General features: G+C 37.2%; 1 protein-coding gene across 4 annotated transcripts in view; it reads right to left on the minus strand.

Annotated features, from left to right (window-relative positions):
- The window catches only part of LOC134541893 (procathepsin L-like), a 43,016-nt gene extending 19,467 nt beyond the window's left edge, over positions 1-23,549 (minus strand). For 2 of the 4 annotated variants that reach the window (XM_063385622.1, XM_063385621.1), the window contains exons 1-4: positions 23,449-23,549; positions 15,094-15,202; positions 13,805-13,957; positions 1,830-2,058 (exon numbers count right to left, since the gene is read on the minus strand). In XM_063385622.1, the coding sequence (XP_063241692.1) occupies positions 1,830-2,058; positions 13,805-13,957; positions 15,094-15,202; positions 23,449-23,453 (496 nt within the window). In that variant the 5' untranslated portion in view covers positions 23,454-23,549. The remainder of the gene's footprint in view (positions 1-1,829; positions 2,059-13,804; positions 13,958-15,093; positions 15,203-23,448) is intronic. The other 2 variants (XM_063385624.1, XM_063385623.1) reach the window with 1 other exon arrangement.
- Positions 23,550-24,760: the final 1,211 nt, after the last annotated feature.

A 24,760-nucleotide genomic window follows, 5' to 3' on the forward strand; every position in this document is an offset into this window, starting at 1 on the left:
TCTGTTTCTTTATTTGGATTTCTCCAAAGACTATTTGTTTTATTCTCTGGATCAACCAAACGATGAGAAGTGATATCCAAGCACATAGACGGATTATCATTAAAAAAAGTTTGCGAAACTCGCTGGGAGAGTAGAGTTTCTAGTCTTGCTGCTGTTCGCTTTAACTACACTTCAGTTCGTGAAGCCCTTCAAAATCTTCATGAAGAAACTAATGACTCAGTTGCAGCATCAGAGGCATTGTCGCTTATTCAGAATATGGAGCAATTTGAGTTCATAATTACAATGGTGGCTTGGTATGATATATTGTTTCAAGTAAACATTGTAAGTAAAGCTATGCAGTCTGAAACTATGGACTTACCAAATGCATCGCAATTACTGAAAAACTGTTCGGAATTCGTGAAAGAGTACCGCAGCTTTTCCTCAACTCTAATTACAGCTAAAGAAATAGCGTCTCTAGCCGAAATAAACCAAGTTTTTAAGGCAGTCCGATCGCGAAGAAAAAACTGTTATTTGAATACGAAGCCTTATATGAAACACCAACTGATCCGGAGGAATTATATAAAATGAACGTTTTTTACCCGATGATAGACACAATTGAGAATACATTGGTTACACGTTTTAAACAACTGTCAAAATTCAATGATACATGGTCATTTTTATACGACAAATAAAATAATTCCAGAAAAATCCATGTTGGAAAAAGCCTGTGCTGAATTGCAAATCACTTTAACCGATGGAGAAACATGTGACATATCTGGTCATGAATTGGTTGAAGAACTTGTGAGCCTGAACCCATTACTAAGAGATCTTCAGTCAGGAGAGCCAATAAAAGTACTTCGACTTATAAAAAAAATGATTGGCAAGATATTTTCCCGAATGTATGGACAGTGCTTCGTATCTTGCTAACTGTGCCTATAACTGTTGCCAAAGGAGAACGAAGTTTCAGTAAATTAAAACATAAAAACCTACCTACGGTCTACTATGTGTCAGGAAAGACTGTCCGATCTTGGAATTTTGTCTATAGAAAATGCTATTGCCCAAAAGTTGAATTATTCTGACTTGATAAAAAAAATTGCAAGTGCTAAAGCTAGAAAAGTGATTATCTAGGTATTTTTTTAATATTTTTACTACATGTCTACATACTTTTTGATTAATGTTTGCATGGAACATAGAATAAATTAAAGTTGACAATCATTATATATATTATTATTTGTCATTTGTCATCTACATCTATCACATATAGGTAATCGCACAAACTGGTCAAACAAACATTTCTAAGATTTGACATTTTAGACAGCAGTAATTCGGCTTAATAATCTGAGGCGGCTGCTTTTTTTGGTGGGAAATTAAGCAACCAGTTTAACAATATTTTTTTATTTAGAGGGGCGCCATTTTTAGATCTCGCACCACCTAAAAATTTTGATAGGACCGGCACTGGATATATAGCGAAGGATATAAAGAAATATAGAGATACAGATAGGGAGAAGGATTGAGATATAGGAAGAAACGTATATATATATATATAAATATCACTATATTTATATATATGATCTATCTCTCTATATATCTATCATCTCTATCCATATCTCTCCATATCACCCTGTCTCTATATCTACCTATACATACACACACACATACATATACATATACATGGGTGATATGGAGAGATATGGATAGAGATGATAGATATATAGAGAGATAGATCATATATATAAATATAGTGATATTTATATAGGGACATATAGAGAAAGAGATGTGTTTTATATGTGCACCTATTCCAAACAAATTACAAAAAAAGAACTGTAAAGAGGCATAGCAAGGCGACTCACGGCGCTGAAGGCCCAGCAGGACGAGCAGGGCCCCTGGTCGGCCACGGGCGTGACGGCGCCCAGCTGCCTCCAGTCCACGGCGCGGGGCAGCGCCACGTTGGCGGGGCCGATGTAGCTGGCCGCCCTCACCGGCTCGCGCGCCGCGCCGCCCCTGGAGCCCGCCGCCTCCTGGCGGAGCTGCCGGCCACCACCACGCTCTACCGTGCGCCTTACCATGCGCTCTAACAGCCTTAACAACCATATCAACAAAGGAAGAACATTTTTATCACTTCAATCAATAAAGATCATTGATTTTCACATTAAAGCTTTCAAGTAATGGTAGACCTTTAGAACTCTAAAGTTTACACATAGAAATTTGAGCAACGCTTTTTCGTATGAAAAATATACCAAGCATTTTATAATTTATTTTTTATTTAATTGTTTTCTATACTTTATTATTAAGTAAATTGTTTATTTCGATAAAAACAAGTCATAAATACATGAAAAACGCATGTCAAGTTTGTATGAAAGATGTGCTTACAGTAACACGTGTCAAACCACCATTAAATACAGACTTACTTGGATACTCATCGATTCCCGCCGTTTTCTAGTAGGGCCTACACAAGGCATGATGGGGAGAAAATACATTATTGTAGCCCAATAAGAATGACAATCCTTTTAAATTAATCTCCCTGTAACTTTGTATTGCTAAGTTGCTATAATTTTTTTATTCTCTCTTGGGTTATGTTTTGACATTTTAAGTCCTGGGAGGGAGGGGCCAGAGCTCACGGACCGCCCCTTGGCCACACCGCTCATACACCGAGTCATGCCGCGGTTCACCACATGAGCGTGACAAAAACTAGAAATAGTGTAAACTAGTGCGTAAACTATGGTTGGGCCTTAACATCCTCAAATACTACCAAATCATTAGTATTCCAAGAATTCGATATTTGAGAAAAAACATTCAAAGGAAAAATATTAGCGGAGTAGAATATAATAGTTCCTCCGAGATCAGGCGTCAGGCGGTGGATTGAGATTGTCGGTCAGCCATATTGGATTGTGTCGTCACGGCGGCCATCTTGGATGAGCGTAAAGGGACACAGTGTAACGGGACATAACGTAACTGGACAAGTAGATCACGGTGGCCATCTTGGATCCGCCATTTTGGATTAAGTCATTGTGTTCTCGAACATTCCGGCGATGTGTTTTCCGCCATATTGGATGATGACGTCACCTCTGCAATTTCCGTTAGGCCCGCCATCTTTAAAATCTTTATTTATTACCCAATTTTAATGAAAAAAAATTTTTAATTTATAAAAAAATTCACTTAATAAAATTTTAATGAAAAATAATAAAAAAAAACATTTACGACACGGAGTTCAGAGTCCTCGGTTCGCCCCGACGAGTGCAAAAAAAAAAGATGACCGATCCTTCCCCCGTGGTGGCTGCTGGCATACTGACCCCCACCACTTTTTGCCATTCATATATATCGTCACCTAGTATGACGTCATGTCTGCCATCTTGTCTTCGATGCTGGAAGTCATCATCATCATTGTATCGTCGGCGAGAGTGCGCTGACGCCATGTTAGTTTAATTATTATCCGCTAGAGTGCAGTAATCATTTATTACTGTGACACCAGCCATCTTGAAATTTGGCACCATTTTAAAAATCCGTAATTAATTAGCTAGAAATTCGGGAACAGTTCCAAAATTCATTAAATAAATCACTCATTATTTACATATAGATTAGATCCGCTCCTGTCCTCGGTTCGATACCCGATCGATGCAATAATGTTTAATTTTATGTAAAAAATAATAATTTCAACAAACCATGTTCAACATTCGTAAAGAGACTTTAAAACCTGTACTACCATCATCCTATCAGACATCAAGACCAACATATTGGTAATTCATAATTTTAATGCTAGAGATTCGGGAAAGAGCTCAAAATTCATTAAATAAATTTGTAATCTATATACTGACTGATTAGGTCAACTAAGGTCCTTGGTTCGATCCCTGGCCCATACAAAAAAAACTTTAATATTTTAAAAAAGTACCACTAAAGTGACAGGTTTGAAAAAATAAAAACACCGCAAGTTCTTTTTTAAAAATTTTTTTTATTACATACATACTACACTACTACAAGTACAAAAAAAATACACAGACAAATTACTAAAGTTTTGTGGATTCCTCGATTCAAACAGTCTTCTAAATGGACGAAGTAAGTCTTTTACATGTTCGTAAATGTCTATTCAGTTTATCAGGTCGACATATTGGTACACCACAATTTTCACACAAAGACGAATTATCGACTTCATTAAAAGAACAGTGATATATTTTGTGTCGTTGTGCACTTTGAATATTTGCCAATGTTTTGTTACAAAATATACAGCTTGATTCCGATTAATGTACAGCCAGTCTATCACAATTTCTGAGGTGCCGTTTTAATCTTCCATATTGTTCAAATTTGCTTAAGCATCTGTTGCACTGATATTTAATGCGTTCAGAGTTATTACTACAATTGTGTATTACATAATCCCGTAATTTCAAGTTTTTGATCTTCTCACAGTACGTGCAGTCGGGTGATGGAACACCGCTGGATGCTCCTTCCTATATCAATGACACTGGAACTGTTGACAACCATTGGAACACTGCTGACATGTTAACTTCTGAAGCCGTTGAGGTCTGCTCTGCAGAAGATGTTGCACGCATCGAAATCTCCTGCTGTGCTGAGAGAGCAGGTGTAGCTGTAGACACCGTTGTCATCGTGCTCTGCACTGATGATGGCAGACGTTCGATCCAGGTTGGTGTAGATAGTGGTAATGATGCCATCGAGTTCTCAAGAATAGCTAGATACTGGTCTATTATGTTATACAAGTCTAACTATCCGATCCGTTCATCATCGCAGTCAGAGACGGACTGAAGTTCATATCACCAGGGTCTCACTTATATAGTCTCATCAGCTGGTACAACACATGAGTCAAAACAATAACTATGATCATTATACTAGCACTTACTTTCTCGGAGCATTTTTTATAATGATGATGTAAGCTATCGAGACGTGAAATTAGTTTATTGCACTTGTTGCACTGAAACATTATTCTTTGAGCATTATTATAACAACCACTCCTTTCATGTCTGCGAGCATTTGAGGTGATAGTAAATGATGCGTCACAGTATTTGCACTGACGCAATGTACGCTCTTCATTAGTGGAAGTATCCATTGCTGATGATGAAACTTCGGATGATTATGGTATCACATCTGTTGAAATCTCCTCCAATGTTGACGTCGTCGTCGTTGCCAAAGGGATCTGCACCTTCTCCGTCGTAGCTGTCGTCAAGGTTCCTGTATACGATGATACAACCTCCGAGTTCGACGTTAAAGTCGGTAAAGATGCAATCGAGTTCGCAAGAACAGATAATTACGCGACTTATGCACCAGATTAAACAAACTAGGTGATCCTTACACCGCCGACGTCAGTAACAAACTGAGCGTCCTGCTGTCTAGGACTCGCTTATATACATGCACCGTATGGAATAATACGCTAGTCAAATCAAGAACCATTTACAATAATACTAGAGTCAAAACAACATTAAAAATAGAAGGACCATCAACGAAAAGTCAGCACATTTGGAAGCACCGATAACGAAAAGGCAGCACATTTGGAAGCACCGACAACGAAAAGGCAGCACATTTGGAAGCACCAACAACGAAAAGGCAGCACATTTGGAAGCACCAACAACGAAAAGGCAGCACATTTGGAAGCACCGACAACGAAAAGGCAGCACATTTGGAAGTACCGACAACGAAAAGGCAGCACATTTGGAAGCACCGACAACGAAAAGACAGCAAATTTGGAAGCACCGACAACGAAAAGGCAGCACATTTGGAAGCACTGACAACGAAAAGGCAGCACATTTGGAAGCACCGACAACGAAAAGGCAGCACATTTGGAAGCACCGACAACGAAAAGGCAGCACATTTGGAAGCACCGACAACGAAAAGGCAGCACGTTTGGAAGCACCGACAACGAATAGGCAGCACATTTGGAAGCACCGACAACGAAAAGGCAGCACATTTGGAAGCATCGACAACGAAAAGGCAGCACCATCATCAAAAAGGCCGCACATTTGTCATTGGCTCCAATATACATTGGCTCCAATATTCATTGGCTCCATTATTCATTGGTTCCATCAGTCTATTGATTCCATCAGTCTAGTGACTCCATCAGTCATTGGCTCCTACAGTCATTGGCTCCAACTGTCTTTTGTCTCACCAACTCCAAATATATTTGGCTAGAATTCTACGAGTCTAAGAGACTATGAGGCCACAAGGCTACGAGTCTTAAAGGATCTAGCTGGTTACGAGTTATACATAGCTACGAGACTGCATGTCTAAAAGACCGCGTGGCTACGAAACTACATGTATTTGAAGCTACAAGAATACAAGTCTACTCGGCTCCAACTACTCCAGCAGCATTATGTTATTATATTGCATGACTACTTGTTTACGTAGCTACAAGTCTACGAGGCTACTTGGCTACATAGCTACAATTATACGAGGTCCCAAGACATCATGACTACGCGACAACGAGCCATGAGGTTACGAGACTACACGACTACGAATCTTCAAGTTTACGAGGCTGCGAGGTTACAGAGCTACGAAGCTTCTAGAACATAAGTTTACGAGACTACGAGGATACAGGACTACAAGTCTACACGAGTACTTGACTAAGAAGCTACAAGTCTACAAGGCTCCAATTGCGGCATCTGTCTTCGATGAATTTTCTCTTTGGCTCCAACTGCTACAGCAGCATTATGTTATGATAGTACAAGGTTACTTGACTACGAAGCTACACGATTACATGGCACCAATTGCAGCATCTGTCTTCGACTGAATTTTCTCTTTGGCTCCAACTGCTACAGCAGCATTATGTTATAATATTACAAGGCTTCTTGGTTACGAAGCTACACATCTACAAGGCTCCAATTATCGCATCTGTCTTCGTCGGCATTTTCTCTTTTTCTCCCACTGCTCCAACATCATTATGTTATATGATTCCATGGATACTTTGTTACGTAGCTACAGGTCTACGAGGTTCCAATGCATCATGTTTACGAAGCTTCCAGAACACAAGGTTACGAGACTGCGAGGCTACAGGTCTACGAAGCTTCCAGGACACGAGGCTACATGGCTACAAGACTACATGACTCTAACTGATTACAATAGCACCATTCAGTGGTGAGAGTTAGGTTATCTAATGCAAAGCAAATTGATGCAAATAGTTCTGGCTGTCATCAACAGATGTAGCCACGTGTTTCTTGCAGGTAAATATTAATTAGTTATTTTATGTGGGATGCGGGATGCTCACTAACGATCGCAAAAGAAGGAGGGGTTCGCTAGACATCAAGGAGAAGGAAGTTCGTCTTACATGTTAATGCTTCGCTGATGTCTCATGGCATATTATTTGACTGAGTAATGGTTGTTTATTTCTTTAATTCCACCTGGTAAAATTATTGCTAGTGTCAATTTATTAGCAGAAATTCACTAATTAAATGTAACTCTGAATAAAATGACATGACTCATTAAGTAAATATCCTTCATGCAGAGATCGATTTCTCACAAATAATCAGCAGCACTCGGAGAAAATCATTAGATGTCTAGCCAGGAATAACCAGAAGCACTTGGAGAAAACCATCAAATTATTAACAAGAATAATCAGGAGCACACGGAGAAAACCATACACATATAAGAAAAGAATATTCATGAGCAAACATAATGACAAGAATAATCGGGAGCACACGGAGAAAACCACCACACGTTTTCTTTGATAACATAAAAGTACAGGAAATTTTTTTTTATAAATAGCAAATAAATAATAAAAAATTTAAAATGTAAAAAAAAATACAAAAATACATAAGATTCTGCTAGCTTGTAAACTTCTCATTGTTGAGCAAAGAAAGTGTTTTAGTACAAACTAGAATTTTATGTATTTTTGAATTTTTTTTTTTACATTTTAAATTTTTTATTATTTATTTGCTATTTATAAAAAAAAATTCCTGTACTTTTATGATATCAAAGAAAACGTGTGGTGGTTTTCTCCGTGTGCTCCCGATTATTCTTGTCATTATGTTTGCTCATGAATATTCTTTTCTTATATGTGTATGGTTTTCTCCGTGTGCTCCTGATTATTCTTGTTAATAATTTGATGGTTTTCTCCAAGTGCTTCTGGTTATTCCTGGCTAGACATCTAATGATTTTCTCCGAGTGCTGCTGATTATTTGTGAGAAATCGATCTCTGCATGAAGGATATTTACTTAATGAGTCATGTCATTTTATTCAGAGTTACATTTAATTAGTGAATTTCTGCTAATAAATTGACACTAGCAATAATTTTACCAGGTGGAATTAAAGAAATAAACAACCATTACTCAGTCAAATAATATGCCATGAGACATCAGCGAAGCATTAACATGTAAGACGAACTTCCTTCTCCTTGATGTCTAGCGAACCCCTCCTTCTTTTGCGATCGTTAGTGAGCAACCCGCATCCCACATAAAATAACTAATTAATATTTACCTGCAAGAAACACGTGGCTACATCTGTTGATGACAGCCAGAACTATTTGCATCAATTTGCTTTGCATTAGATAACCTAACTCTCACCACTGAATGGTGCTATTGTAATCAGTTAGAGTCATGTAGTCTTGTAGCCATGTAGCCTCGTGTCCTGGAAGCTTCGTAGTCCTGTAGCCTCGCAGTCTCGTAACCTTGTGTTCTGGAAGCTTCGTAAACATGATGCATTGGAACCTCGTAGACCTGTAGCTACGTAACAAAGTATCCATGGAATCATATAACATAATGCTGTTGGAGCAGTGGGAGCAAAAGAGAAAATGCCGACGGAGACAGATGCGATAATTGGAGCCTTGTAGATGTATAGCTTCGTAACCAAGTAGCCTTGTAATATTATAACAATGCTGCTGTAGCAGTTGGAGCCAAAGAGAAAATTCAGCCGAAGACATATGCTGCAATTGGTGCCATGTAATCTTGTAGCTTCGTAGTCAAGTAGCCTTGTACTATTATAACATAATGCTGCTGTAGCAGTTGGAGCCAAAGAGAAAATTCAGTCGAAGACAGATGCCGCAATTGGTGCCATGTAGACTTGTAGCTTCGTAGTCAAGTAGCCTTGTACTATTAAAACATAATGCTGGTGTAGCAGTTTGAGCCAAAGAGAAAATTCAGACGAAGACAGATGTAGCAATTGGAGCCTTGTAGACTTGTAGCTTCGTTGTCAAGTACTCGTGTAGACTTGTAGTCCTGTATCCTTGCAGTCTCGTAAACTTATGTTCTAGAAGCTTCGTAGCTCTGTAGCCTCGCAGCCTCGTAAACTTGAAGATTCGTAGTCGTGTAGTCTCGTAACCTCATGGCTCGTTGTCGCGTAGTCATGATGTCTTGGGACCTCGTATAATTGTAGCTATGTAGCCAAGTAGCCTCGTAGACTTGTAGCTACGTAAACAAGCAGTCATGCAATATAATAACATAATACTGCTGAAGTAGTTGGAGCCGAGTAGACTTGTATTCTTGTAGCTTCAAAGACATGTAGTTTCGTAGCCACGCGGTCTTTTAGCCATGCAGTCTCGTAGCTATGTATAACTCGTAACCAGCTAGATCCTTAAGACTCGTAGCCTTGTGGCCTCGTAGTCTCTTAGACTCGTAGAATTCTAGCCAAATATATTTGGAGTTGGTGAGACAAAAGACAGTTGGAGCCAATGACTGTAGGAGCCAATGACTGATGGAGTCACTAGACTGATGGAATCAATAGACTGATGGAACCAATGAATAATGGAGCCAATGAATATTGGAGCCAATGTATATTGGAGCCAATGACAAATGTGCGGCCTTTTTGATGATGGAACTGCCTTTTCGTTGTCGGTGCTTCCAAATGCGCTGCCTTTTCGTTGTCGGTGCTTCCAAATGTGCTGCTTTTTCGTTGTCGGTGCTTCCAAATGTGCTGCCTTTTCGTTGTCGGTGCTTCCAAATGTGCTGCCTTTTCGTTGTCGGTGATTCCAAATGTGCTGTCTTTTCGTTGTCGGTGCTTCCAAATGTGCTGTCTTTTCGTTGTCGGTGCTTCCAAATGTGCTGCCTTTTCGTTGTCGGTGCTTCCAAATGTGCTGCCTTTTCGTTGTCGGTGCTTCCAAATGTGCTGCCTTTTCGTTGTCGGTGCTTCCAAATGTGCTGCATTTTCGTTGTCGGTGCTTCCAAATGTGCTGCCTTTTCGTTGTCGGTGCTTCCAAATGTGCTGCCTTTTCGTTGACGGTTCTTCCAAATGTGCTGCCTTTTCGTTGGCGGTGCTGTCTTTTCGTTGTCGGTGCTTCCAAATGTGCTGTCTTTTCGTTGATGGTCCTTCTATTTTTAATGTTGTTTTGACTCTAGTATTATTGTAAATGGTTCTTGATTTGACTAGCGTATTATTCCATACGGTGCATGTATATAAGCGAGACCTAGACAGCAGGACGCTCAGTTTGTTACTGACGTCGGCGGTGTAAGGATCACCTAGTTTGTTTAATCTGGTGCATAAATCGCGTAATTACCTGTTCTTGCGAACTCGATGGCATTTTTACCGACTTTAACGTCGAACTCGGAGGTTGTACCATCGTCTACAGGAACCTTGACGACAGCTACGACGGAGAATGTGCAGATCCCGTTGGCAACGACGACGACGTCAACATTGGAGGAGATTTCAACAGATGTGATACCACCATCATCCGAAGTTTCATCATCAGCAATGGATACTTCCACTAATGAAGAGCGTACATTGCGTCAGTGCAAATACTGTGACGCATCATTTACTATCACCTCAAATGCTCGCAGACATGAAAGGAGTGGTTGTTATAATAATGCTCAAAGAATAATGTTTCAGTGCAACAAGTGCAATAAACTAATTTCACGTCTCGATAGCTTACATCATCATTATTAAAAATACTCCGAGAAAGTAAGTGCTAGTATAATGATCATAGTTATTGTTTTGACTCATGTGTTGTACCAGCTTATGAGACTATATAAGTGAGACCCTGGTTATATGAACTTCAGTCCGTCTCTGACTGCGATGATGAACGGATCGGATAGTTAGACTTGTATAACATAATAGACCAGTATCTAGCTATTCTTGAGAACTCGATGGCATCATTACCACTATCTACACCAACCTGGATCGAACGTCTACCATCATCAGTTCAGAGCACGATGACAACGGTGTCTACAGCTACACCAGCTCTCTCAGCACAGCGGGAGATTTCGATGCGTGCAACATCTTCTGCAGAGCAGACCTCAACGGCTTCAGAAGTTAACATGTCAGCAGTGTTACAATGGTTGTCAACAGTTCCAGTGTCATTGATGAAGGAAGGAGCATCCAGCGGTGTTCCGTCACCCGACTGCACGTACTGTGAGAAGATCAAAAACTTGAAATTACGGGATTATGTAATACACAATTGTAGTAATAACCCTGAACGCATTAAATATTAGAGCAACAGATGTTTAAACAAATTTGTACAATATGGAAGATTAAAACGGCACCTCAGGAATTGTGATAGACTGGCTGTACATTAATCGGAATCAAGCTGTATATTTTGTAACAAAACATTGGCAAATATTCAAAGTGCACAACGACACGAAATATATCACTGTCCTTTTATTGAAGTCCTTAATTCGTCTTTGTGTGAAAATTGTGGTGTACCAATATGTCTACCTGATAAACTGAATAGACATTTACGAACATGTAAAAGACTTACTTCGTCCATTTAGAAGACTGTTTGAATCGAGGAATCCACAAAACTTTAGTAATTTGTCTGTGTATTTTTATGTACTTGTAGTAGTGTAGTATGTATGTAATAAAAAATTTTTTTAAAAAAGAACTTGCGGTGTTTTTATTTTTTCAAACCTGTCACTTTAGTGGTACTTTTTTAAAATATTAAAGTTTTTTTTTGTATCGGCCAGGGATCGAACCAATGACCTTAGTCGACCTAATCAATCAGTATATAGATTACAAATTTATTTAATGAATTTTGAGCTTTTTCCCGAATCTCTAGCATTAAAATTATGAATTACCAATATGTTGGTCTTGATGTCTGATAGGATGATGGTAGTAGAGGTTTTAAAGTCTCTTTACGAATGTTGAACATGGTTTGTTGAATTTATTATTTTTTACATAAAATTAAACATTATTGCATCGATCGGGTATCGAACCGAGGACAGGAGCGGATCGAATAAATATGTAAATTAATGAGTGATTTATTTAATGAATTTTGGAACTTTTCCTGAATTTCTAGCTTAATAATTACGGATTTTCAAGATGGCGGCCAAATTTCAAGATGGCGGGTGTCACAGTTATAAATGATTACTGCACACTAGCGGATAAGAATTAAACTAACATGGCGTCAGCGCACTCTCGCCGACGATACAATAATGATGATGACTTCCAGCATCGAAGACAAGATGGCAGACATGACGTCATACTAGGTGACGATATATATGAATGGCAAAAAGTGGTGGGGGTCAGTATGCCAGCAGCCACCGCGGGGGAAGGATCGGTCGCCATTTTTTAATTTTTTTGCCTTTGCCGGGTTCGAACCGAGGACTCCGAACTCCGTGTCATAAAAGCTTGTTTTTTTTTTAATATTTTATTAAAAAAATTATTAAATGAATTTTTTTATATAATTTTTAAAAAATTTTCATTAAAATCGGGTAATAACTAAAGATTTTAAAGATGGTGACCATAACGAAATTTGCAACGGTGACATCATCATCCAATATGGCGGAAAACACAATGCCGGAATGTTCGAGAAAACAAAATGACGTTATCCAAGATGGCGGATCCAAAATGGCCGTCGGGGTCAAGGTCAAGGGTCAAGGTCACAACCATCCAAGATGGCCGCATTGACGACACAATCCAATATGGCGGACCGGCTCCCGGCTCCACAGCCTGAAGCCTGATCTCGGAGGAACTATTATATACTACTTAGAGGAAATAAAATACATTTAAAATGTCAACACTGATAACTTCAGAAGTTTATTAGATCAATTTTTTTCTTTATACCTATTCTATTACCATCCCCCAAAATATTGAACTTTTAACATGTAATTATATAAATAAAATTACAAAATGTATTTATTCTGAAAACTTTGTGAAACAAACATTTAAAGTGTTGAATGTTTCAACACCATAGTTACTATTTTTAATTTGTTGTATATTATTTTAGATTTTGCCCTTGATACCTAGATTCGGATTCAAAGATTATATTCGAGGTAGACCCTGGGATTCTAACTCCGGATTCAGATTCGAGAAAATTGGGACTCAACCCATCACTTGTATAAACGTGGCTGTTATGCAGTGGTGTACTTGCATTAACATTTTCGGAGATTTTTTAGGTGGTCTCAAACACCTCCCAGTAAAGTGACAGCCCTTTAAAGCCTATTTTAACGCATGCATGACGTATTTAAAATTAATTCCCGAAACTAAAGAGTGATTAAATTTAAAATTACTGAACGGACTTCAAATAATAGAAGCAGAATGGAGTAGGATTATTTACTTTATTTCTCCAGGTTTTTTATAAGGGTTTGTGGAGGGGCGGAAGTGCCACAAACGCCCCTCCCATAGGATCGCCAATGCTATTGTGAATAGAAAAGATCGTACTCTATGACTGGACTGAAATTTTTTTTATGATTTCTTGTCACTTTTGTGGTGCTATTTTCTTAGCGCTGGTTTTATAATGAATTTTAGCGGATCATATGACAATTATGTAGCCTTATCAATTATATATATATATTTTAAAAATACGGCAATAACGTTTCTTTAATGGAACTTCATGAATTTATTTGTTAGATTTTTTTACAAGGCAAAACCCTTAACTTATGCTATAGTTAAAATCTAGGAAAAAAAAATTTGTTTGTACTTATATTAATATGGTAATATATTAATAATTCTGGCAGGCATAGCATACCAAGTCACCGTATTTGTTCATCCCCATCTTGAAGGTAACTTCACCTCTCTCGTATCGGTCGTTATGCTTCGTTATTTTCCTCCAGTTATCCAAAAATACCTTCAGTCTAAACTTTTCTTCTGTTTTGTTACTGTACTTCTTTCCATACTTCATCTGTAAAAAGGTAATCATTAAAAAAAGATTACGCGGACTTTAAGAATACCTAAGGCAAATCCCAAGCAATTGACACATTCAACATTTGGGCAATTGCAACTACAAGAAAATTTAAAAAAAAAAAAAAAAAAAAAAAAAAAAAACAATATATCGCGTGGGACCGAGCCTTATATTAATTTACATTCTTTGGTGCATAATTGAGATTCAAGGCATCGTAAAGAGTTTACGTGAAGACGCAGTGAGAAGCAATCAGCACGGATCATATAGTGAAATTTTTGTGCAAAATAAATTCTGGGCATACGCACTTAGAAAACCATCGAAGTAGGATTTCCAGAAACACGTAGACCAAGCATGGAGGCATACCGAATACCATTAACAAAGTCACGCAAAAGATCCATTCGTAGTCTCGATGCTGAATTCGATCCAAATAGGGGAGAAAGACCGGAAAATAGAAGCTGCAGTTATTATTAATGAGAGCAGAACAAATATGAAGCATCATTTCTATTTGACTTAGTTAATCAAAGCATGCATGGAAGCATTTATATTTCTCAATTTTTTGTTGTTGCAAACTCTTACCTATCGGTCTTTCTTGATGTTTTAAAAGATGAAAACTCTGAAAGGTTATTGAAGTATGTCATTTGCTCTTGGTGGTAGAGTTACGTTGGTGCAAGGAATTTATAATGTGCAATTGATTTCATCTATTATAAATATTATTACCAAGTTGAAATATGTTAATTTTTATATAATACAGATATTTAAAAAAAAAATCATAGTAAAATTTGGAGTTGTAGATAGCGTATCATCACCACGAAATTTGATGTTCTAAAGTGTTCTGATAGCCTTTTGATCTTAAAAATTGGGCTAATATGTAACAAGTTAAACAATTCACATTTCATCTTGTATGAAATAACGACTGTAGGTGAGTATTCAAACAAACGTATTTCATAATCATCTTGGAAACGAAACGCGAGTTGTATGCATGCATTACGGTAATGGTTCTAAGTAAATGAAAACAAATAACCTGGATTTTTTTTGTAAGGGATGAATTGGGGGGAGGGGGGTGGGAGTTATAGTTAGAGTTCAAGGAGAACACACTCATGCTCGGCAAAAATAATTTTATAGAATAAATGTCTTACCTTGAATGATTCCCACTCTTCCAGTATGGCGTCACTCAGGGGATCTGAGTGACTTTTTGCCATTAGAACTGCCAGACTGACTAAATGCATGACGACGATTGCAATAAAACTGGAAAAAAAAAAATTAATATTATTTACAATGCATCTATATAATTTTCCGGAGTTTTTTTTAAGTGAGTGCTCATCAACTAAATTGTACAATAGGTACCACAGAAAACTTTGACAAAATACAGCTGCATCTTAAAGTACTGGACCAGAGGCTGAGACAGCTTGATGCATTTATCAGAAATTCTCATCTCTGTAGTATCGAACGGTGGGATATTTCTATCAAAAGTGTTTCAGTAAGAAATACAACACAGCTGGTATGTTTTGTTTTTCTACTGCATCTGTCAGACTTCTATCGTAATTAGTTCCACAGCTACGAGAGTGTTAATGCTCAGGGGCTGACACATCACGATATGCGCAAATTCTGCGAGGCCTGCGCCGCTTACGTAGACAGATAACAACTTTTTTCCACTGTATTTACAAGTCTTCCAGTGGCAAGAGGTTGGTACACCGAGAAACTGTGTAGGGTCGGTCGCCATGTCTGAGAGCAGTGGCGGATCCAGAGGTTCACCTCGGAGGGGGGCACTCTAGGATTTCAGAATAGCCAGAGGAAAAAAAAAGTATTTAAAATTACTAAATTTGTATTTAATCTATACTCACACTACACATAACATCCAACCGCCAGATTTTATGATTCTACAAGAAATTCATTAAATATACTAAAATATTTTATTGGTTTCAGAAACAATAATTTTTGTCGGCAATATTAATGTAGCAGACAACTGGTTTTTCGGGGTTGGGGGGGGGGGGGGGCACTGTCTGAGAGCACCTATATTGGCCTACTCGCCACACGCTCGGTCTCACACGCCACTGTTGTTTTGAGTCTATTTGTGTAAATATAACACGGTACCTTCCTTGCATTTGTTGTTCCGTTACAAATATTTTCAACAGGTATTCTTTAAGTGTAATAGAATGAGCTAAAAAAAAAAGTAGTGCAAGTTTTCGTGTAACTATTATCACTTGCGCGACCTTTTACGCCCATTATATATTACACTTAAAGAATACCTGTCAAAGATATTTGAAACGGAACAACGAATGCAATTTTCAGAAGCATCCCTGAAATAAAATAATAAAGAGAAAAGGGAAAAACAAAAAAAAAATCAACTTGGTGTGTGAGACCAAACTTTAAACTGCATAGATACATAATTATGTGCTGGGATCAGCCAAAATTTCAATATTCTTCTTCAGAAGGCTATATTTATTCTTGATTCCGTTTGTTTGTAGAAAACTTCAAAATTATTGAGTAAAAAAATCCCCCTGGCAATTTTATTTTTAACCCCAGATTTTAACGAACACACACAAGTTTATTACTTTTAATAATTAAAAAAAATGTGAACTAGTCTTTCAATAGTCGCCAGTAATGTGTAAACATCTAACCTCGGTAACGAGCAATTTCATGTGTTCTCATTTTTTTTCTTGTTGCAAATAAACGAAGTTTAACAAAAAAAAACTGTCGACAAGGAAGTGCGTTAAATGACAAACCAAATTTAATAAGCCCTTCAAAGAGCTGAGCAACCTCTTATAAAGGCTCTGCGCGGACCACCGCGCATGCGCCAACCCCGGGAGGGGAGGCTAGAAGCAAAGCACATCACAACAAGGGGGAAGGGAAAATGAGGGTGGGAGAGGCCGTTGACGCCCTGACGCGCTGTTCGAATAGGGAAATGACATATTGAATATATTAAGCCCAGGGGCGTAGCCAGGAGGTGGGGGGGTTTAGGGGTTCAAACCCCCCCCCCCTAGCACCAAATCTTTAATTAATTTCTTATTCATCACTGAAATAAATTTCATATTAAAATTAATAAAATTTTTACCATTAAAATATTTAAAATTTAAGAACCGAAAACTGCTAAAATAGCACTATTTTACACCTTAAAATCCCAATTTTTCCGGGGGAGGACCCCCAGACACCCACTTTAATACAGGGGGGCCTTGCTTCTTAACACCCCCCATACACAAATCCTGGCTACGCCACTGGTTAAGCCTAAATCTTTTTTTATGATTCAAATATTACACTTTCTTTCTTGTAACTTACCTACCAATAACTATCAATGTGTTTGAAAATATACCTATCATGTTATTGTTATTATTATTATTATTATTATTATTATTATTATTATTATTATTATTGCTGCAAGTGGGCACAGAAGTACCCGGTGGCAAGCATTCACTCTACTTTCCCCGCACTCTTCTTCTGAACTGGTCCACACTCCCAACCATCACACACTCCTCCTCCAGCCTATTCCATTCCCCTACCGTCCTCACTGTACAATCATTTATTATGAATATGTGGCAAAAAATCTTTATACTTTTTTTCTCTCCATCCAAATTTCATAAGTTTTTTTCATTGAAATATAAGGTTGTAAAAACATACTCTTTGATTTTTAAATAATACCTACAACCAGTTTTATTTCAACTTTCTAAGTTACTATCCTTAAGTGGCAATTAAATAACATTCTAAATCCAGTAAAAAAGGCACAGTTATGAGGATTGATAAAAATATCTCCTAATTTTCATGTGGTGTCCAAGGAATCGCATGTATAAGCAGATGTTCTAATTTTTTCTCATGCCTGCAACAAACGGAAAATAATTCTTCATTTCCATGGCGCGTCCAAGGAATTTAACGTATAAGCTAATATTGTAATTTCTTCACATGCTTGCAACAAACAGAAGCAATTTACAAGTAGGTACTGAGGATGTAGTGAATTGCTCAAATAAAGGGCACTCTGGAGACCAAGTGTTAAAGAGAAACTGAATAAAAAAAAGATATTATTTACAGCAACATAATACACACCCAATGGTCAACATATTTCACACGTTAAAAATTTGTATTCTTTGATAATCTCGATAATTTTGGTATCTTATACAAATATACATTTATCTTTTATCTATTCACACATTTCATTATGAAGTCATCAACACAGCAGCGTTGAAGTATTTACGACTGTACATTCTTAGTTAGGTCGAAAATATGGTCTCAGGGCAGGTTCTACCACGTGGCTGCAGGCAGGAGTGCGTCGTTAATTTAACTTACCTGGGCTGTTCAGGCCACCCAGGACGCCTTGTATGAATTATGAATTAATTAATTTGTACTCTTGCAATTGGGCTTCCACCCGGTGGCAAGGATAACTCCCTCTCAACTCCCTGAGCCTCCTCCTTAAGTCCCTCCCTCCCTTCCCCTTTAATACTCACTCCTCAAGCTCACTCCACTCTCGTCCCGTTCTCACCAGCAATGAAAAGGAAACAGACTGAGTAAAAACTATGGCACTTTATTGACGTATCATACACACGCTTGTCCAACCAATGGCCGAGTCTGTTGTCGAACCGTCGTTTCACGTTAAGTCTATCACTCTGACGTTATGCACGGACAGACTAGAGATAATAAATTCACCTTCACCTGCTGAGGCACCTAGTATGAATAACCTAACTGTTACAATCCATTCGTGAATGTTTCACAGACAACTTCCATCTCCACATACCCGACGATGTTTTCCATTTTATTTTCTATACATTCGTTAAATTAATTCTCTATCTTACTGTTCTTATATGCCATGTTTACAATCTATTTCTAAATACCACGCGTTTTCCCAAAATAAAAACAAACTTCCGAAGATGGCCGAAGGTTAACCCTTCGGGCTTCATCGGGATGTTCCTCAACTTTTGTACATTGTAGGCTTCCCGTTCGAAAGTAGCGGAACCTGACCGCTGCAAGTTAATACTTTAAACTTACCGCATACGTTAGAAGTTATATATTTCTATAGCATTACTAAAATATTAACCTGAAACATTTTAAAACACATTTTATAACACAAAGTTTATGTTTGGTTAACTTTTTTTAAAGACTGATATCTGTCTGTAAATAATTACTACAAACAAAATATTACACTATAATGTTATAAAAAAAGTAAATACTGCAGACCACTTCGCCATATCCTGTCTGCATAGTCGAGTGTTACCAGACGCTGATGACTTGCTGTCGACGAGACGCCAAGTAAAATAATAATAATAATAATAGATTGTAATAATAATTAATTTTAAAATACTGTTATATGAATTATCATGAAAGGTTATTTCAATCAAAACAAACGGGAGTATATTTTGAAATAAATTTTATATTTAAAATGATTAAAGTAATTAAGGATTCCATACCTTAGTTGTGACAGTATATTTGATGATTAGTTAAATAGCATCCTGAATGTTTTTTTTTTTAACTTTGGATTATATTAAACATAAATTATTATTTTTTGTTTAGTGAAATTTTGCAATTACAAATAATGTCCCGTGATGGTTTTATTGTGTATAGATAAAATTACGACTAAGAAACTATTGCATATGATTAAACACATATTATTCAACTTTTTTTTTTTGCTGTTAAACTGATATATAATATAATGAAGTCTGTGAAACGTTATGCAATTAATAAAACTTATTTAAGGTACTTACGTGTAAATTTGTTACAATTAACTATTATTTTTGGATTATCCATCCAAACCATTGGCAAATAAAATCTATCTCTAAAGAGATTTACCGTTGTTTTTGTCTATTGTATTAAAAAAGACTGCAGGCAGCAACTACCGGGAATACGTATCCTAATTGTTTATTTAATGTGAGTGAGTGCTGTCGTAACAGTCACAATAGGAAAACATTTTGACGTCAACAAGTGTTCAAAGTTAACATCTATCGTTACACCGCGCAGTTATAAAAATTAAATTAATAAATTGAATATATTATCAGTTCTAGTACAGAAACTCGTGATACGATAGTAACGTGAAAACCAATCCATGAAGGCAGTTGGCTCATTTAACGGTTTGCCAAATAATACTGATTCAAAGACGATTATATTGCAACCAGTAATCAATGTTTAGTGCATGGTTTGCTCGACTGTTTTGCTTACAGTGAAACGTAAAATAATTCTCGCTTAATCAGTCAACTGACCAGACTTGAAGGGCGGTACCCCTCCTCGTGTATTTCCAAAAGAAAAAAAAACTATTGCCAAAAAAACTGGAGCAATAACAATAATCTACTCCAGACCGCACCTATTCTTTGAAATTAGTTCAATTTTTTTTTGTAAAAATTGTAATTATATGTGAACAATGTTGTTTTAAAACTTTTCGAGGTTTCAGAAATGCCTTAAAATAGCATTTTAAGTGTTTTTTTTATTTCAGAGTGCGCGGTGGTCGAGTGGTTAGAACACTTGCCTCACGCCAAGGCGACCGGGGCTCGATTTCCGGTTCGAACCCGTATTTTTGCAAGTGGGAAATGCGGCGGATATTGCCGTGGCCGGTAGGTTTTCTCGGGGTATTCCCGTTTTCACAACAAATTCATTCCGTCACTGCTCCATACCCATCTCACCTCACGCATTCCTTAGACTGTCCCTCGGGTAGGTAAAGCCAGCTCCTATTGAGTCGTCAGCCCCATTGCCTGCCTCAAGCGAGAAGGGAGCGCGTCGTTTGGCCTAAAACTGTTTCAGAACATTCACTTGGCCTAAACTTTTTTTACCTAAAGTCATTAGGCCTAAAATTATTTGGCCTAAAACCATTTGACATAAATTTGTTTGGCCTAAAATCATTTGACCTAAAATAGTTTTACCTAAATTCGTTTGGCATACAGTTATTTGGCCTAAAGTCATTTAACATAAATTGTTTGACATAAAGTCACTTGGCCTAAAATAATTTTATGACACTTATTTGACCTAAAATTATTTGGCCTAAACATATTTGGCCTAAAGTCATTTGACCCAAACGTATTTGGCCTAAAGTCATTTTACCTTAAATTATTTCTTCTAAAGTCGTTTTGCATAAATAATTTAGCTTGAAGGTATTTGGCCTAAAACTGTTTTTAGAATTATTAACTCTGATCTTTTAACAGGTACTTCTAGCAAATAGTAGAATGTTTTAGTTACTTCCAGCTATGCTATATGTTGAGCTGTAGCATTTATAGAGCAATAATTTACAGCCCTTTATTTAGACATACAAAAATTTCTTAAATGCACACATAATTGCAGTTTACAAGATTATTATGGCTGTAAATTGCAAATTTGCTCACTAATATAAAACTTGTTTTGCGTTTGTAAAAAAAAAGACAATGTGATAGCATATTGGTAGAGATGATGGAAAATAGTATTTATAAATCAGACTCATAGCATTATGTTTTGAATTAAAGAATATATATAAACTACTATTATTATACTAAACAATAAATTAAACAAAAAGCAATTTATTTAGCAAACAGTTGAGTCAGTTTTTGGAAGGCCATTTTTTGCACAAATTCTTTGTTAATTTTAGGTAGGTACTATCCTACACTGTGTTTATATAGATTATTATTGTTCTGGTTACAAGAAAACATAATTTAATGTGAAATTACTAGTGCGTGCATAAAATACATTTCCAATAAATCTAAAAGAAATTATTTTCGAGATGCTTTGGGTTATATTAGCTGGTAATGTTTGCAGTTAATTATTGTACTGTCATTTAGATGAGACTTTTATTACGCTTATCTGTTGTATTTTATTCTTCCAATTATCGCTGTTACAGTGTGTGCACAACAGAACATTTGGATTACCGACATAAAGTAACAAGATGTATTTTCTGTGCCCTACAGTTGATAATGGCAACATGCATTTTAACAACCGCTACTGATGAAACCTATGTGTCGCTTAGAAAGTAGCGCCAGTTTGTTCTCCATGTCACAACTGGTTCCCATTTACGTGTTAAATAGTTTGTCGAGTTAAGCAAATAGTGAATGCACTCAGTATGACGAAAAATTGAAATACACAAAAAAATACTGGATGAGTGAAAGTGTTTTTTTTTTTTACAAGTTGGTGCATCTCTCTTGGAAAAAAGTTGGCTACAATTACTGACTGTATTGGAAAATGTTTTTGATATCTAGATCAAATTTTTGCAGCAAGTCATTTTTGTGTGGCAATCAAATTTTTCTGCTTTAAAGCCTGATTGGAGCATTTTATAGCTAATTAGCAGAACCCGGTAGATATGTTTCTGCCAGTGTAAGATAGAAGTTGATGAGCTGCAGCGCCATCTAGTTGATACGCTACTAAACTTGACAGGATCACCCGCTGGACCGAAACTGAGATCGCCAGATGGTAGACCAAAGATAGTTTCCGTGTTGCTTATTGATGTGATGTTTACAGTTGGTTTTATGTATTCAGTTAGGTACTGGATACTGATACTGATACTGATACTGTTAGTTATTTATTTGGGAAATTTACCTATCACCTAAGTAAAAAATAGCTAAACAAGTTTTACTCATGTTATTTATTAATTTATTCTGGTTCACTCAACTCTAACCACACAATTGTGATGAGGACAGTATGACAAGACACTCACATAAAACATGTGGTGCACATTATTGGACTTTTCCAGGGACGGGGTATTTATTAAACGAATTAACCAGAAAATAAAATAATCATTCACTAATTTCGCTTATTAAAATAACCGCCAGAGAAGCAATATGTAAATAACAAGCAAACAAAAAACTTGCGAACAGAAAAGTTCATCAGTGTTCAATCCGCTAAACTTATTTTAAGTTTTCTAGCCATGTTGAATGTTCGAAGTGTGTGGTAGATAGATAGAGATAGAGAGAGCTAAATGTGCAAGAACTTCCTATTGACAGAAATAAAGTTACTTTCTACCAAATGACCAAAAATTGTTTGGCTTAAAATCATTTGACCTAAAATAATTTTCAAAAACTTATTTGACCTAAAATTATTTGGCCTAAACAGATTTGGCCTAAAGCTATTTTACATAAATTTGTTTGGCCTAAAGTCATTTGACCTAAAATTATTTCGCCTAAAGGCGTTTGGCATAAAGTGACATAAAATAATTTTCTGAAACTTATTTGACATAAAATTATTTGGCCTAAAGATGTTTGGCCTAAATATATTTGGCCTAAAGCCATTTGACATAAATTTGTTTGGCTTAAAGTCATTTGACCTAAAATTATTTCGCCTAAAGTAGTTTGGCATAAATATATTTGACCTAAAGTAATTTGACCTAATATTGTTTGGCATAAAGTCACATGGCCTAAAAATGTTTAGCCTAATTTTAGGTCAAATTATTTTAGGCCTACTGGCGGGTACCCAAGCGAGAAATAACATTCATCACTGTCCATCCAACTAGATCCCGTACCACCCAGAACTCTCCTATCATCCGGCCCTCTCGAAACTCGAGGCTGTGTCCGCCACAGGTGGAGGGAAGAAACAGATTGTGCCGCGGAAACAAGCCAATCACAACTCACTTCATCTCGGGTGGACGGTGAGCGACGCCTCCTCGCCTGCACGCAGCGCCGACAGTCCTCGGAGCCGAGTGGAGCGTCGACAAGCGCCGGCCAACACCCCCGCGCCGGCGGGTCGTGGGGGAGGGAAGGGGAGCCTTTGTTTTGCCGAGTCGGTCCCCAGCGCAGACCTCAGCTGGCGCGATCCCTCAAGCCGACACCCCTTCGTGCCTGCTTGCATTGCGCAATGTGCTGGACTCACGGTAGCGCGTCAACAAAATATCACTACATCGCGAACACGTGGTTTCCAACCGCGGGAGCAACAAACAGAAACAAAAAACTAGAAAGATAACACGTCCTTTGTTATTACACTCGCTCTGTACCTAAAAAAAGACAGTTCTCAAAGTTTACAAATTTTTTAATCGATATATATATCTATATTTTAAAATCCAATTTTAATGTTCATTAAAAAATAATTGTTCGTAAACACTTATAAAAGATTTCACAGACAAATATGGAGTCCACAGGAGTCAACAGGAGCGCATAAAGCAATTTATTTTTGAGAAAGGTGAATTTAAAATATTGAGAAAAAAAATATTGAAAATTTTAACAATAGCTCACATGCATCACCCAAAACAACATATTTTCTTTACTGATATTTTGAAGGGGGAAAAAAATTCTCAACTTCGAGGAACCGAGAGATATATACCTCATATTTATTCCTTTCCTCTCCCCCCTCAAAAAAAATCAATTTAATATTAGTCTTCTAATTCACAATTCGTTGGGCCAAGTAAAATCTCAAGTATTCGAACTTCTAGTAAGTTTGAAAATGTTGCACGCCGACTATAGTTTCACACTGCGGAATGTCGGTGATTTATTTATCACAGCTATAATATACCTACCTACTGTTTAAAAAAAAAATTAAAATACGGCATATAAATGAATAAGGCACAACAGGCAAATCAACCGGGGGAAAAAAAATAACCGAGACAGTTATTGTAAATGTTAAACGAGAAACCGTGAGGTTTGCGAAACCTCGAAGTCTCGCTAGGTAAGGAGATAACAGAATGGGATCACAGAACATCAAACAATAAGAACTGGAAAAGTGAAAAATTTGCTGTCCGCCAAAATTTTTACGTAGGTAGGGAAACAGCAGTTTAAGGAAAGTCAGCTACCTCACGGAAAGGTTTCACACAAAAAAAAAAACAGCGGTGTCATGATTCAAGAGAGAGGGGTGTACAAGTTACCAGAAGTTTGACAGTAGTATTTTATTTATAAGCTGAAGCTCACGTTTCAGGACTCTTTGAAGGAGCATGAGAGTTACGATTATTATTAA

The sequence above is a fragment of the Bacillus rossius genome (assembly GCF_032445375.1).
Source record: "Bacillus rossius redtenbacheri isolate Brsri chromosome 4 unlocalized genomic scaffold, Brsri_v3 Brsri_v3_scf4_2, whole genome shotgun sequence".
NCBI lineage: Eukaryota > Metazoa > Arthropoda > Insecta > Phasmatodea > Bacillidae > Bacillus > Bacillus rossius.